The 17,794-nt window shown below is 41.2% G+C and overlaps 1 protein-coding gene across 1 annotated transcript in view; it reads right to left on the bottom strand.

The window, feature by feature from the left end:
• Nucleotides 1-17,794, bottom strand: part of ctnnal1 (catenin (cadherin-associated protein), alpha-like 1) — a 53,538-nt gene that overhangs the window by 17,104 nt on the left and 18,640 nt on the right. Inside the window, exons 2-3 of the mRNA XM_006787720.3 lie at nt 6,978-7,167; nt 596-783 (exon numbers count right to left, since the gene is read on the bottom strand). Of these exons, the coding sequence (XP_006787783.2) occupies nt 596-783; nt 6,978-7,167 (378 nt within the window). The remainder of the gene's footprint in view (nt 1-595; nt 784-6,977; nt 7,168-17,794) is intronic.

Genomic DNA, 17,794 nt, shown 5'->3' with positions numbered 1-17,794 from the left:
ACCCCATCCTGCCGTTTGTTGCATTGACAGTTCAATGTGATAGAAGTGTATTAGCAGTATCTTTTTTTACATTGATTTGCATTACATTCATGCTAGCCAATGAGGCTATGCTAGCATACTGAGCATAAGCAGCTTTTATCCATGCCATGTAAAGAGGAGGAAGGGGTATAATTGTGTTTGCCAATAATGGAGAGCAGGGGGCTGTCGACTGTCTGTCGAAACGAGGCTAACCAGTCATGATTAGGGCCCGTTTCCATTCTTGACTCAGTCTACAGAGCTACATCTGTATCACATTGTCTGGCTAAGAGCGTAGCCAGGTACGACAGAGAGAGACAGTCTCTGGTTCTGCGTTTTTATGTGGTTGCTAAATGTGCTGTTTCCCTTCAATTACCTCCAGAGTACTTCTTCAGAGAGCCAGTGCTTATCTGTTAGGACATAAGGGACTCAGGATGGAGTTTGCTAGTGTGTGCGCGTGCGTGTGCGCACGTGCATGTGTGTGTATTTCTGTGTGGACCAAAACGTGTAGAAGACAAACAAAGCAAGCGAACCCATCCATGTGGTTATATGGCTATGGCTCACGTCCGTTATGACTCACCTTGTTGCGTGATGTGATTATCTGTTTGATGACGATGCGGTCTGCCAGGACCAGGACTTTGGTGACAGAAGAGAGGAGCAATCGAGCAGCCTTCACCATCGCTGTCCTATCACTAAACACTGTGACACGTCCATCCAACTGGGACGGCAAGGCCGAGCCAACATCTGTCAGCTGGGCTATGGCATCACCTGTAAGGGACAGCGTGGGTCATCAATCCACAATGGTAGAAGTTTAAACCATCTGAGATGATACACTGTTTGACATTACTTCACCTGCAAATAAAGATGAATGCTATATTAACGGTTATGAGTGTTCTTTTTTATTCTCATCCAAAAAACACAACCTCACACATGAAAATTAAATATAGTTTGTTTTTTTGACATCAGTTCTTTATAAGCCTGTGTATATTTTAATTATACCAACAGAGGGTTTTTTTGCCATCCACCATCTGTTTTACGGGGGGGGGGGCTTTCTACACCTCGCCAAATACGTGAGCTGGAAACAAAAAGAAAACAGGTTATTTTGAAACGATCTATTGGCCGAGAAGCAGGGGGGGGGGGAAAAAAAAAAGTTGTGCTCGGTACAAGTCTGCTTTTTAAATGCTTTTAATGTGTTTATGTTATGTAAGAAGTCCAGTTCTAGTTGGGCTATATCCAGCAGGGACATGTTTTGGACTTTTTAACTCTGTTTATAAAAACTGAAAAATCAGATTAGGCAGTGAAAGGTCAAGTCACACAGCCCAAAAGCTCACTTTGAAGAGGCCATGGAAACTTGGTTGGCCCTGAACACTTTCTGACTTGGTGTCAGGCTATCCAAAAAAGATCTTATCCTATTTGTGGAGTCAGGCGCAGAACATGCTGGAGGGTTTACATATCCCATCTGGCCTGGAAGTACTCAGAAGGATTTGCAGGATGTGGCAGAAGAAACACCTCTAGGGCTATTTTTCTGTTGCCTTCTGTCACTGAGATCTGGACCCAGATAGAAGGAAGAAATTGGACGGATGGACAATCAATTGATCATGGCCTGTTAGTTATGACACTGTGTCATGTTTCTCCAGTGTGTCACTCTTCACCTCTGGCAGTAAAGTCTTGGACAGACTGGAACTTCGCACATTAGCATATCTGCTATTACAACCCAGCCCCCAACTTACTGGTATGCTTCCAATGTGACTTGTTTTAAGAGTTTTAAAAAAAAGTAGTTAGTTCAGATAATACTAATACATAATGCTCCAAACCCCTCACCCCACAACCAAAAAATAATAATTGCTCATGTCACTAATAAATGAAGGGAACAACTGAGAAACTGACTTTATTCCAGCCTATGGTTCAGTAAGTGTCATTATCTTTATAGTCCACATACAACGGACCTGATGTTGTACCCAACTTTATTACAGTTGCACAATGGTTAAAAGATTGCCGGCATCACACACCACATTGCCGGCTCCTTTAGATGATCAGACAACTATTTAGACAGATATGGCTAACAACACAAAAAGGACTCACAGCAGTGTTTCTCTCTGGCTGGGCGGTTGGTCTGTGATTATGAGAAAGCTGCGAGCAGCTATACCAGAGGTCAAGCAATCAGCCAGTTCCGAATGGGCACACTTCGGAACAGACTGTGCACTAGAACTACCCCCAAAAGGGAAGAATGTAGAGTTATACAGAGCAGGCTGAAAACCCATTACCAAAATATCCTCTATCAAGAGGAAAATGTACAGAGTTAAGAAATCCCAGCAAGAGTTCAGAGTTCAGAAAGGAAAGGGAAGGGGATAGGTCGCTAGCAAGTGCTGCAGCTTAGCTGTCCATTATGTTTGGCTGGTCCTTTAAAAGAAGCTGCAGTGAGGAACTGATTGCATCCGACAGGCTGCTTTTCAGTGCCAGCTCTGCTAACCAGTTAAAACATTTGAGGCCCGCCTCACAAAGAATGCTGCACAACCCCCCCGTGACCACGACCAGGGTAGATAACAGAGGCCTGATCCAACTCTCGCCTCTCCATTAGCAGAATATAAATTGTGCCCGGCACAGATTTTCATAATCTTGAGTTGAAATCAAACCTATCCTACTGAGCCTTTACGTATCAAATCTGTCTGTTCATGTACAAAGCAGTTTTGCCCAACACAAAAAGTTGTGTGCTGTGTGAATGAATTCTGCTTTTGTTTCCTGAATCATTGACTCATTATTGATAAGTGAAAACCAGACCGTGTAGTCTGTTGTATGCTGGTATATTGCCTGACTCTATGGATGGCAATGGATCAGGCACATTACACTTAGAATCTTGTATAATCCCACTTTCAACTACATAACAACTTTCAAAATTAATATGTACCCCACCACCTCAGTTGTACTGTGTGTAGTGCAGGCTAGTGCAAGTGATAACAACTATCTAAACTAAGGGTTGTGAGAACATTTGGAATCTGACATCTGACAGGAAGCCAGAGAGTGTATAGGTGCCAACATTGCTGTAGCTGTGTTTCTGTGTCATTCATATACCATATGCTACTTAGATAAAACATTTTGACAGTTTACTTTACGCAAACTCATTCTCATCCTGATCCCAGCTACCCTTCTTTGACATCTTGGGAAGAAAGGGAAAGGCAGAAATCAGGGAAATGTGAGAATGACACTAAGAAACTGAGTGAAACTGACAGAGACAGAGATCCAGCACAGATTGCCTTCACTGACCTGCCTCATTGGATCCCTGCGACGCGCCGATGATGGGTAGCATCTAATTAAACTAGTGCTTTCAGCCTGCTTTTATTTCATTCATTACAGCGCACACAAGGCTGAAGCCTGCCTGATTAAACTCTCCCTGCGGCTAGGTATTAGAGAAATGTCAATCCTTCACTAACTAGCCCTTCTTTCTCCCAGAGACTTTAACAAAATCTAAGAGAAAAGACCTTTTTTATCATCCCTCAAGATGCCTCCATTATTTTTTTTTTTTTTTAAAATAGTCAGAGACCAGGAAAAAAAAAAGGGGGCGAAAAAAGTTTTTCTAATCAGGGAACAATTGTACTGACTGTCAGTATAAGTATGAGGGAAAACTGTGAAAACACCTCCCTGAGAGGAAAGCAAGAACTGGAATAAATTAGTCACAGTGGGCAAGCAACACACGCACACACAGGTGCACACATACACTTTACTTGGTTTTACCTCAGAGCACGCAGCTTCACAAACACACACACTTTCTCATCAGTCTATTCTCCTCCTCCCACCAGCGCTCTCTTTGTTTGAGTTTTAGCCGTCTTTACAAATCAGCACTGTGAGAGGATTAAAGCTACACAAGCTGGTTCCCACAAAATAAACCTATTATCACGGTGTTGAGGCTAAATTCTTATCCGCTGCGATATTGTTTCCGGTTTGCTCTGTAGAAGGCTAAATGAGGTCCTTGTTTTGTCTGATAAGATTGCAAGAGTTGGCAGAGATGAAGAAAAGTTACACTTGCAAGTGATAACAACTATCTAAACTAAGGGTTGTGAGAACATTTGGACTGACAGGAAGCCACAGAGTCTATATTTTTAGACAGGATCTTAAAAAGGCAATACAAAGGGAAGTGCTAAACAGTGGGAAAAGCAAATCTCTCACAAAAACATCACCTTGTCTTTTCCATCTTCAGTTAGAGCTAACAGTTCGCTCTTTCTTGTCTTTTAACACTGGTGGCTACTTTTTTGACCTCTCCAAAGACTCCTAGCATCTCTTTGTAGTTTTCAGGGAGCAACAAGAAGACCCCAGGTACAGGCTTCAGTGTCAACAGATATGTTATGCATTTCTAGCTTAGTCATAAAGAAATAAATAAAAAGACCGTAGCCTTGCAATGAGCAGGAAGAAAAAAATAAAGAAATGAAAATGAGACTGGCAACCTGTCCAGGGTGTACCTTGCCTTTTGCCCTATGATAGCTGGGATAGCCCCCGACCCTGATAAGCATAAGCAGAAGAGAATGGATGGATGGAAAAAAAATGAGGGGTTCCCTGGTGGGTGGTAACCTTCAAACAACTGTCTGTCAGACAGACTGGTGAAGGTTTACAAACAAATGTAATTTAGGCTACGTCCACACGTACACGGGTATTTTTGAAAACGGAGATTTTCCGTTTTTGTTTTAAAAAATAATGCTGTCCACACGTAAACGCAGAAATGAAGGAAAACGCTGCTAGGAACATGCCAAAGCAACAGGTGGCGATATATTCCTAACCGTGTAGAAATGTTGGCCAATCAGAAGTCTAGAAGCCTCGGTGGGAAATAGTAAACAAGGATGGGGCATAGAAGCAGAACCGAGTCGTATGTGTGGAGGGACAGTAACTGTGTGTGTATATGTAAGCATTTAAACACTGCAGAGAGTACAATTAACAGTAACAGTATTGTAGAAATTCATTTCACCGAAACAATAACGTGGTGCACAGTGTGACGTCAAAAAAGGCGCACACCTTTGACGCTGCGTTTTCTGCATTTTTCTCGTCCACACGTAAATGCAAAAACGGAGTTTTAGAAAATATCCACCCTGGCCGGAGTTTTTAAAAATCTCTGTTTTCAGTGACCGAAAACGCCATTTACGTGTGGACGAAAGGTGCAAACGCATAGAAAAATCTGCGTTTTCAAAAATACCCGGGTACGTGTGGACGTAGCCTTAATTGCCAGCACGTTGCAATCAGTCTGAGCTGAGGAACACGACTCGTCTGCAACCCGTCTCCTTACAACGGGAGACTCAAATCAACTTTTTCTTGGTATATTCCTACCTAAAACAATAGTTGCAGATTGCGTAAGTCAGCAACTATGTCACTATTTCTGGAGGAATTTCTGTTTCAGATGTATGAGAATCAGACTGGACTCTGAATGTAAGTAATTAATGTGAAGTTCTGTGTATGTAGACAGCAACAGATTTTCAAAAGATGGTACCAGACAGTTTGTGCTGATTTATCACAGTAAACTGCTGTATTATCGAAAACAGACTGCATGTAACACAACCCAAACTGATACCAGACTGATAACAGACTAGCTGCGTCTGGCTGTGAGTGGTCGCAAACTTCGATCCTCTTTTCAAAGCCAATACTTTAAATGGCAAAGACATTACAAGCTGGGGCGCGTACAAAATATTGACCATGTGCTATAGGCTCCAACCAGCATCTCAATAATGAGATTGAGGTTAAAGCAGGTTTAAATAGCATGCATATGAAATTTGCCGAAAACATTCAAACAAATCTGCTCCGATCTGCTCAGGGTTATGAAGAAATGGTTTGCACTGCATCCCAGGAGAGAGGGCAACTATTAAATGCTCAACTCAACTCAACTCCAGGACCTCATGAGCATGTTTTAAAACTTGGGCTGAAACCCTGAAATGTTCAGCATGATGACTTTATCAGAAAAATCCCATTAGGGTATCCAATATTATATAATCTGTAGTATTGCTACTACTACTAATACCACTAATCTTAATATAATGATTGTAGTGTACGTTTGTATGTCTGTGCCTTAACATAAGACACATTAGAATGTTTCATCCATAATAATTAAACTTCCAAGGACACCAGGATTATCCACATCGATATAGTTTTTGGGAAGAATATTTACAGAACACTTAGATCTTTACAAATGTAGAGATGTTAGTAGAGAGAATCTCTCTTTAGAGATGCAGCCGTGGACAGAAATCAACACAGAAAAGGTCAATTAATATAAATCGATGGGAAAATATGATTGGTTCTTCAAACAGGTTACAAATATGTATCTGCATAACAAAGAAACTATCAATTTCTGTTTGAGGTGCTGAATATTAGGGAAACTACAACCCTTTTAATCTCACCAACAGCCTGCTGCATAAAGTCTCCCATTTCCTTCTATCAGAATCCATTATGCAGCGCTTCCCAAGCCCACATACACACATTAATTCCCTCACTCTACACAGCACCCTTGGGTGCAGCAGCACTTTTTCATATTTTACTTCCAACCTAATAACAGCAATGTGTTTAGAGCACTCTGGAGGTCCTCTGGTGTAATACTGTTTGACAGCCAGGCTGTTCAGACTAATCGAAATTTGATAAAATTTGATAAGACTGAAGCCTGAAGGTGATGCTCGATGCTTTATGAAACTGTCGTTGGTTGTCTTAACAAAACACTGATGAGAAGCCTGCAGCTTATTGGATAACCAGGTCAATATACCCTCAGTGGAAAAAGTAGAGCATCATAAAGAAATGACCAAGTTTACTACAGGAAAATACAGGATCCATCAGGAAGAAGCATTTAGGATAAAAAAAACAACAACAAAAAACACTTTATACATCAAACACATAAAAAGGAGTGAAAGCTAGAAAACAAACACTCCACTATGTGTTACGTTTATGTGCAGCAGTTCAGTAAAAATGTCAAATAAAAACGAGGCCCAACCAAAGATGCTCACCTGCTCTGCGAGCTTCGAAGCAGGCTTGACCCATCTCATCCTTCAGCTCCTGGTTCTCTGCGGCGATGGCCTCCCCGACTGCTACAAAACGCCCCACTGCTACACTCACCGCCTGGCCCACCCTGTGTATAGCTGCCAGGGTGCGATCTGACTTCTTTGGCTTGTCTTTGTGGTTGATCAGAGTGGTGATCTGCAGGAATGAGTGGAGAAAGGAAAAACAGGAAAGCAGGACAGCCTTGTTAGAAAACAGATTCGGCTGTAATTCTCGTGCTTTTGTTTAAAAACAGAGAGAAGGAGGTGGATCTTTGAGCAACGGGCCACCTGACAACTGGATATCAGGATGGATCTCGCAGTTTTTGAGGCAGTAATATAGTATATCCTATAGCATACACCATCTTCTATAAACAATATATAGCATCTGCCATATGTGTCTGTGGGACATGCACCCAGTACAATAGAAGACCAGTTACAAACACCAGTTTGCTCATATTTACACACATCTTCTGTGACCTATACACAGAAACGCGTGCACAGAGACAAGTCAGGTGGGCCCTTTAGTGGTAATTGAGAATATTAATAATAAATGAGCTGGGCCAATTATCATCCATTATTTATTGATCGCTTCTATTCTCTCCAGTTGTTACTATCATCATCACTTTGAGTATGTGGCTACGAATGAGGGGCACGTGTGCGTGCCAAACCATTTGGGTCAGGAATTGGCGGGTGGTGATTTTAATTGGTCTATGGCTGTAGGTGGTCCAAGTGGGGGGGAGGGGCTTTTGTGGTAAAGTCTTTGAGGGGCTGCAGAACCTATGCTGCCTCTGCTGAGTTCAGATGGCTGAACAAACAGCATCCTGACACAGGAATGTTACGCAGCAGGTTGTGGATTTTCCTCTGCCAATGAGACCCTTTGAAATGTGACCTGATAGATTTGAACGACTGTAACACATTTAAATATCAGATGTCTAGAAAAGCTGTTTCTTTTAATTAAAAAAAAAAACCCAACATAAAAAAAGCCCACAAGTGTGTCATCAGGCAAACTGTTACTTTCTCACTCGTACATTTGTAATGTAAGGTGTGAAATGCATTCAGCGTGACTATCAACGACCAGCGCCTTCTCATTCTGTGCAGGATTCTTTAATGTTTGCTCAGATTTTCCAACATTTGGTTCATCTTTTTTTTTTTTTTTTGGTGTACATTGCAAATCATTTTAAAATATGTTTCATGCAGCTTTTTCTGCACACATATCTAGAACGTTCATAACCTAAACCATTGAAAAAATACTTATGTACTTCACGCATTTACAAATATTTATCTGCACGACAAAGAAACTATACATTTCTGTGTAAGACTTATACAGAAAAACTCAGCCTTACTGTAAAATCTAAGTATCTGTGTAGATTAAATTGTCCATTTCAATGGAGTGGGACAATGGAGCCCTTTCTCTTGAAGAGACACTCTTTGAAACATTGCGTGGAACATTTTGCCATGTAACTTGTAATTTATTTTGCCGTCTTATTTTAAGATTTTATTGGTGTTCACTTCGGTGCTGATTCACCCAATGCCAAATTAGATTTGATTAACTTCAGCACCAGGAAGATGAAACAAAGAATTCTACAACAAAATTGCCTGTAAAGACAATTTTAATGTTTCATTTTAGTTTGTGCACACTGTACACAACCTCTCATCATTTCCTTACAACAACAAAAAAAAAAATAGGACAAGATGCATGTGTGTGTGTCCTTTTTTTTCCTTTGAGTGCTGTTTACTGTTCAGTGATTTGTGTTACTTTGACCCTTTTGCACTCCAACACATTTGGGGGTTATCCTTTCATTTTAGCGTCCTCTGTGGGTTACACAAAGGTAGAAGCCGAGGTAGAACGTGTCCGGTATTTCATTCAGACTTAGTGTTTCTCAGACCCTCATGATGACTTGGATGTCTTTTGTTTGCTCGTAGAAAATACTAAAAATATATTTTACTTGAAGACAAAGTACCTTGATAATAATTATCACGATTACATTTCCCCCACATAATCTTAAGCAAGGATTTTCTTCTACCTGCCCCACCGCAGGGTGGGCAGTCAGCAGCTTGAAGCGCTCCTTTGTAAACCTACAACCAGCTTTATGAGCCAAACAGCACATCCAACAAGGCCACAAAGTTGAGTAGTTAGTTTAAGCACCGCAATATACAAGCAAAACACACATCACCTGGATTTGTTCAAAGTTATACTGGAAGGTATAAAAGGTGGTTTCTTGTCCCTCCATTGTAATGATAGTAACTTATATCAACAGAAAGAGCGGATGACATAAATTTGCAGTTCTGACAATGTCAAAAATTTAGACATAAACATTCACCAGCCACTTAATTAGCTACACTGGCTCATTAATGCAAATCTAATCAGCCAATCTCAAGGCAGCAACTTGTATTTAGGCAGGTAGACATAGTAAGAAAGCAACACTGACTCAAATAACTACTCATTACAACCAAGGCAGAGGACCTCTGAATGTACAGCATGTCAAACCTTGAAGCAGATGGGCTACAGCAGCTGGAAATTGAGACTACAATTCTCACAGCCCAAAACTGGATATTAGAGGATTGAAAAAATGTTGTCTAGTCTGATGAATCTCAACATTCAAATGGAAAAGTGAGAATTTTGGCATAAACAACATGAAAGCATGAATTCATCCTGTCTTGTATCAACGGTTCAGGCTGATACAAGTGTAATGGTGCGGATCACATTTTCTTGGCACACTTTGGCACCCTTGGAACCAGCTGAACATTGTTTGGGCATCAGACCCTACCTGAGTATTGTGCTGAACACGTCCATCTCTTTATAATCACAGTGTGTCCACCTTCTGATGGTTGCTTCCAGCAGGATAATACTGCATCTCAATCCAAAAGATCATCTTTGAGATTTTGTTGGAACAGGAGATTCATATCATGGATGTGCAACCAATGAATCTGCAGCAACTGTGTGATGCTATCACCTATATATACACACACGGGCCAAAATCTCTGAGGACTGCTTCCACTACCTTGTTGAAGCTCTACAATAAGGAATTAAAGCAGTTCTGAAGGGTCCAACCCAGTACTAATAAAGTGGTCTCTGAATATATATACACTATTGGTTTCACATGATAAGCTGTACTGGCAGCTACAAGGCTGAAATAAATCATCTGTGCCTTGATTCTCTGTTGTTTTTCTCTACACATACCCCTCTTTCACTTGTCACAATTTTTCCTCTCGTTCTCCATCCGATGACACACTATTGTTTTCAAGCAAGATCATGACCCTGAAGCACTCTTAAAGCCCTTCTTTTAGTCTGTCACTCGTCACTTTATATATTGCCTTAGTACAAAAGGCTCTCTTCCTGCAAGCCTAGTGTTTTTCACTGAGTCATCCACACAGACTGGGATACTCCTAAGGAAAAAAGGAAAAAAAAAACAGTGCGGTCTGGCTGGACATTATGCAGCCTATCAGAAGATATTAGATCACTGTGACACATGATTCACATCTACGTCATAAAGAGATTGTTGTTCAATATTAAGTGGAGTTCATGTTATACAACAGACCTAACTGCTGCTTTTGTGATGTAAAATACATTTCTGATGACTGAAGCGTTTCACTCAGCAGGGTGCATGCATGTCTGCACAACACGGTGCGCATGCTTTTCCTAAAAGACTTGTACAAGGAAAGGGACGTGAACACACACGGCACAAATCCAGAAACAAGCTTCCGATCACAGCGAGAGCACAATGGAGGGAGCTAGACTTTCAAGTGAGAGGAGAGGAAGAGAAAGTGACAGAGGGAAACTGTGTGAAACAGACAGAGTGAAACAAAAAGAAGGTTAAAAGTGACACAGAAAGACACCTCCGGTACAGAGTTTCCTGTGTTAACAAAAAAGCTGCAGCTGAGGTTGAAAAAGTCGAACAAACTTAACATGGCGGGTCTCCGAGAAACAAATAGAGACGAAAAGATCTCAGCGAATCACAAAGGGAGAGTTGGATTTCCTCCATTAGGGATTACTAGGTGGGTACGTTTACTGGGCTGTGCAAACAGGAACAGAGCAGGGTGGAGAAAGCATAATATTGATACAGTGCCATCGCAGAAGAGAGGCCTCTGTGTTTATGTGTCAGAGGAACTTGACACAAACACAGAGGGAGGAGAGTTCATGTTCATTTTACATTTACTCGTTAAAAATTTAAAAAAAGATTCAATTTTCAGGTTTTTGAAAAAACTTAATGGCAATTTTTAGGTGTTTTAACTTATAGCTGCTTATAGCTAAGTATCCACTGGATTTCCAATCCAGTGGATACTTTTGCATCCCAAATCTCACCTTCATATGACTTTATATTTAGGCCCATTTATAGAAATTACCTCTAAACCTGAGCAATACTTTCTGATGTCTTGATTTGAAGAATTAAAACTATTTTGAGGTCAAAGGTTATGATCTGACTGTATTTTACACACCTGAATACTCACTTACAGTCTTCTTCACTTCACTCCTCTGACACACACACACACACACACACACACACAGTGTCTGAATGCCAATGAGCACTGAACCAAGCAGCATCGGGCCCAAAGCCTCCAAACCCCACCGAAGATTTACATAGTATGAAATCCAATGAATGAGCACAAATGTTGCTCTAGATGAAAAAGTCAAAAACCCTGACAGATCTGTTTATGGACGGGGATAACTGAATACCTCTGCAACCTAAAAAAAACAAAATTAAAAAAAAACCACATCCTCCCTCCTGTAATAGTTGAGTCCTTGCGCTTTACTGGCGTGAATACTGAAGGCTTTGCTGTGGGGGAAAAACAGCTTAATCTTCCATGTGACTTGATGAATGCGTGGAGCCAGGCTGCAATGCACATGTTGCTATTTGAAGTGGTCCATTTACCCTTGGTACTCTCTTACATACAGTGTGTACAGTACACACAGAGTTCTGCATACACGTTTTCCCCTCTCACAGTAACACAGGTTCGCAACCAGTTAATTCCAAACCATTTACCTCTCTTCTCTTGTGAATAATTACGATAGCAATTACAAGGTCATAAAAGAAATAATAACAGCATACTCTTAGCAACACAATACACAGAGTCCACCCACTGGTAAGCAGGAAATCTAGACTAACGCCTCAAGGACACAGTGACTGACTATAAATCAGAGGGTAACAAAAGCTGGGAACATTTGTGGCTGCTTCCCGTGGCTACTGACTGAATGGCAGTACTAGGTGAAAGTTTGGCATTATCTGAGTCATTCTTTTCTTTTTCTCTGCCTGTTTTTTTTTTCTGTTCTCATTTAGATGTATGAACGTCTAGATAAATGGGTGTTGCTGTGGAGGAGAAATTGAATTTACTCAAAACAGATCAATTCAGAGCCTCTTCTCCGATGGCAAATTTGCATCAATCTTGTCATTTAATAAAAGCAAAGGCGGCAAGATAAACGTGAGTATGAACAAGCTGATTCTACAGCCCTGATGAGGCCTTATTAAACACACATTGTTGACATTTATTACAATAATTGCTTGCTCGGCAAGTGTTGTGTTGGTCTCCTTATTCATCTAATTTATATCTGTGCTTCTAAGCTTTACTTTCCCTCCCGATAAAGGGAATTTATTTGAAGCAAAGAGACTTTTTTCTAGAGTTTAGACAGAAATAGCTACAAATCCAGCTAATGGAACTATGTGGGGGGAAAAAAAATACCCATCCATGTGTAGCAGAGCTCTTTTCCCCTTTTTTGCCCCTGTAAGCATTTGCATGCATATTTGCAGATACAGGTATTTGATTTGCTGGAGAACTGCTGCATGTTTTTTTCCCCTTTATGGGCACAAAAGAACGAGGTGACAGCTCGTGAAAAGAGAAGCGGATGAGGTGGAAAGAACTAAAAAGAGTTTTGACATCTTGGTCATATTTACCTGCTGAATGGATGAAAATGAGTTTTGTTGTGCTTCTTCCTTTAATCTGACTGTCTTTTTGTGTTTGTCCTTGTTGATATATAAAGAAAAAATACGTCCCATCTGTTAAAACTTTGGCAGCCGTCTGTTTGTGTGCGCCTACGATTGTATCTCTCATTAAATAGACTCTACAGCCTATGGATCATGTGAAATGGGAAAAAGAACACTTCCAGGTCTCATTTCAGCCTATTACAGCACAAAGGAATCATTGTTGCGAGGAGTACTGCACCCAAAAGGACGCCATAAGTGTTTGTGTTTTCCACTAGTTTTCCCCCGCTTCCCCAGTCTTTGAATATGAACAGCGGTACCCTTGAAAAATCCAAGTTTCAGTTTGGTCTTTATTGATGCAAAGAGAGACGGGCTGGTTGTTCACCCAGGACAGCGAGAGAGAGAGAGGAAGAGGAGGAAGAAAAACACATAAGAGGAAAGGGATGAAAGTCGCAGTGAACATGCGCTTTAATGGGTGAGCAATTCCTTCCAAATTGGCCGCAAGCAGACAGGAGTTCGATGCTGCGCTGGTCGACTGCCAGACTAATATATGAAGAGATGAAAAGAGAGACAAGGGAGTTGGAAGTAGCGCGAACGCAGATAGATGAGGAGAGGTGAAGGGAAGAAAAGAATAAAGTCGAGGACATGTCACATCTACATCGCTCTTTACCTCGTCTTTATTTCTTCCTCAATGAATACCTACTGTCATCCTCTCTTTCACACTTCCTTCCTTTGTGACTTTAGAAGTCTTCCGTCTCCCCTCCTACCTCCATCCCTCTCTTCTTTACACTCCTTCTGTGTGCAGCAAGTGATTTTAGTCTGTCCCTAGAGCTGCACTGCTGCAGTACATACAGTACAGTAACAGCTTGCAGTGCTTAAGCTGCATCCTTAAGGGTACACCGTAAATGTGCATAACTGCACCATCCTACTCTTACACTGCATTAACACATTACTTAGACAGCATATGCACATTCATCCCTTGTGATTTCAATGTACAAGTGATTAAACTAAGCACACAAACACACTGACTGGGAAATTGGCCCATATGGATATGGACAGTGTTCAGGACAGCACCGGTCATTACTAAACACAAACACTGCAAAACAATGGCCAGTGACCAGTTAACAGGAATATTCTGCATTAACGTGTCATGCCCACGTCTAACAAAGATATAAAAACACTACATTTAATCCCTTACAGGTGCCTACAAATACAATAGTAAGCGCTACAGAGTCAGCTAATGGCAGCAAAATTCACCTTTCGCACCAGAAGTTTTTTGTGGACCTTGTTAAATTACAACCACAAGGCTGCAGTTCAATTTAGCATTAAAGCCGAGCTAAACCACATCCATATGTAGTCTCGACTAGTCATGCATTCTTTGGGAATTAGACCGCATATGCAGAGCTATTTTCATTTAGCACACTCACACACACACACCTGCAGGAACCATCACACCTACTGTACCACAAGTCTGTCTGTGCTATATAACACCCTGAGGAGTGTAAATTTTAATCTTTATGCTCTTTTTAAAGCCTTATTTTGGCACCATGCCCAAACCACTTGTACTGTAAGGAAAAGTAACAGAAGCGAGGAAGAACACTGCAGCTTAAAGAAGTTAATAAGCCCTCGAATCAAGGCTGGAATATCCATCCGTCTCTCCGTCCATGGTTATTTTGTAGAGATAATATGCATACTATATACCTGTCACTTAAAGATATGTATTATTACTCTTTATAACATGTAAGTGCGTAGGGGAAGATCAGTCATAGAAACAGAGGAGAACAAAGTGACAGAAAAAGTAGGTCTTATCAGCACACACAGCTGTGCTTGCTGTAATGAACTTGCAGAGGCCACGCAGAAAGCTACAGGTTTATGACCTTGGAAATCTTTTTCGGAGACCAACTTCAGATCACTTCGATTTGGTGGCCCCATTAAAAGCTCCTGAAGCCCGAGACGACAGCCTTCAGACCAGAACCTCAGTTTATGCCCGCCAATGCCTCCCTTGTCACAAAATGTACGTCACGGGCCGAAAGCACAAGACTGTGAGCGTGACTGTGTCTCTAGAGGGATCCCTACACTCCATCGATGTGGGAGCACAGGGATTCCCAGATGGCACTGAGCTCACAGAGGAACACGATTACAACAACGGGAAAAGATGAGATTTTCTGAAACAGACTGTGTTAAAACCAGCCTCTGAAGTGAGCCAAACAGAATCCTACTATTACTAATACCAAAACATCTGGTAAAATTTCAATTCCCTCACGAATGAAAAATGTAAGCAATAAAATTTCATATTAAAGATATAATAATTACAGTACAATTTTATAGAGTCAGTAAATGTTGGTATTGGATTGCTGCCCATAGTATTTATCAAGATTACACCTGGCGCCTCGGGTCATTTTGACGGAACAGTTCAAAATTTTGTAAAATAACTGCATCTTCCTGAACTTTTGTACTTGTACTGTTATGTTGGCAAGAAACCAGAAAAGGCTGAAGGGAAGTTGCTGGTTCTAGCAAAAGAACAGATTCTCACCTCCACAAATTGTCCTTAAAAAGGTTCCAGTATCTAGATTTTTGTTATTCTCGGACAAAGCCAATGTAGCTGGTTCCCTTGCTTCCAGTGTTTATACTGAACTAAGCTGACAACCTGTCAAACTGGCTTTGAATTGAGCATTCCCTGTTGTGGTGAAAACCAGGGCTCCCTCAGTGTATTTTTATATAATTCTGTTATTATTGCTCAAGCGAGCTATAATAAGCTGGGTTTTTTTTGTTTTACACAGTCATGTTTTCTTGTTTGTCAGTCGAAATTGTTAAATCTGTAACTCACTGTGTTACTTTCCTTTGTTTGATTAAAGTCTAGAGGCGAGTGGCGAAGGTCACAAGTCAGAAGATGAGAACATGGCATGAACCGTTGCCCACTCGCTCACGTATGCCAACAGAGATGAAGCTGATGAGACAGACAAGCGTGCGGGGACACTGATGTGGGTAGACAGGGAGAAGTGGGGGCGTAATGAGGCTTGCAGATGCAGAGGCAGGCAAACAGAAAGAAGGGCTCTTTGACAGTAAAGACAACCTGAACAGAATACAGTGTAGCAGTTGAATGAGGTTGGATTTTCATCAGACTGTACCCCATCTGAGTTGTATGAGAAAAGGGCACTCTTTGGCCTTCAAGCTCTCGCTTAGCAATGAGAGGTGACATTTGAATATGTGGACAGACAGATTGAATCCACAGCAAACATCAGCAAGAAAGGTTATCGCTGGTGAATAAAAACTAGCTGCATCCCACTGCGTTCAAGCAGCTGCTCAAGAAGGACAATAGAGTATTGTGTCTGCTTAGTGACTGAATGGCAAAGTGTGTTTGTCACAGGCTCACTTATTTTATGGTTTTTTTGTCAGGAAAAAAAAAAAGTGCTAATATATGATATATTCTTGCTACAAATCTTTAAAAAATAAAAAATAAAATAAATAAATAAATCATGAAAATGGTCTGGAGTTGAATTAGAGTGCAGTTTTCGTGTCATCTATAAATTTCCATCACTGCAAAATGAATATAAACAGTTCATTGAATCCTTTTCTCATCGCACGCTGTTCAGATTTCCAGAAAAAAAAAAATTGTCTGCACATTAAAAGAGAAAGCAGCTGTGAAAAATAAATCTAACCTTCTCAAATCTCTTGTTTTTTGAGGTAATTCTTACCCTTTTTTTGATAATTAAAGACTGATGTGTCTTCATCGTCACTGTAAAGTAGTCAGATGGCTCCATTTCAAGAGTGCACAGAAGGAAAAAAAAGCAACATTGCTGTCTAAATGGTAGTTTTAGTGGACGCAGTTTGCCAACTTGGACTCTGATGCAAAACCTATACAGTAACCAGAGTGTACGTTGCAATTTCACTGGGCTAACTTCCACTCTCCACATGATTCAGTGAGTAAAATAACTTGTGTACAAGTGTGACTGTTGAAATGGAGCCTCTGTGTGCGCTGCAAGCAACACTGGACTTATGACATGAGGAAAAGGGCGGTAAATACAATGGTGCTTAAAACACATCCCTTTCTCCTCTGACCACTGTAGCATGCTAAGGCCGCAATGTCTGCATAGCGGTAGAGGATGGCAGCTACTCGAACACAAACACACGCAGCTCGCATTCAAAAGAACACAATACATCTTTTCATTCCTCTTGCTCACGTAATTCGGTGGATAGTCGGTGGGAGGGAGACGGAGAGAGAGGGAGGGAGAGAGAAACGGAGCGAGACAAAGAGAAAGTCAGCGAGTGGGGTCAACCAAGGAGAGCAGAGAGGTGATCTGAACATAGGGTAACTGTTGGGTCAAACTCACTCCGGCTGTCTCAACTGTTCACCTCCTCCCCCCAGTGTACCTGGGGGATGTAGCCTAGGAATACGTGTGCTGTGGGGGTTAGCACCCCGTACAGAACGCCCCGAGGCGGCGGCTCATCTCGTTTCCTAACCTTTTATTCCTGACTGGTGCACTCATATGTTAGGTTGCTATGTTAGATTTCAAAATGTACCAAAATTGCATTTGTTTTCTAGGATAGGCATTCATGAAGATTAACATGATGGTTGTTCTGCATTATAGCACTTTTATGTTCCAATCGGTTATCAAAAGTATTTCTTCTTCTTTTCACCCCTTCTACATAATGACACAGCAACTGTTTGCAAATGCATTAAAAAGGAGAACTGAAATATCCTATTGGCATAAGTATGCATACATTTTACTCGCTACTTAACGGAAGCACTTTTAGCAGTGATAACATTTGTCAATCTCTGCAGAAATATTTTTTTCGTGCTGACCCCGAGTCTCTCGTTGGGGCACTCAGAGACATTGACAGACTTGTACCTACACTTTCTCCAGCGTC

The sequence above is a fragment of the Neolamprologus brichardi genome, chromosome 22 (assembly GCF_056152115.1).
Source record: "Neolamprologus brichardi isolate AB-2024 chromosome 22, ASM5615211v1, whole genome shotgun sequence".
In the NCBI taxonomy this organism is placed as follows: domain Eukaryota; kingdom Metazoa; phylum Chordata; class Actinopteri; order Cichliformes; family Cichlidae; genus Neolamprologus; species Neolamprologus brichardi.
Note: the sequence above shows the minus strand (reverse complement) of the source record. Positions and strands in the feature narration are given on the sequence as shown.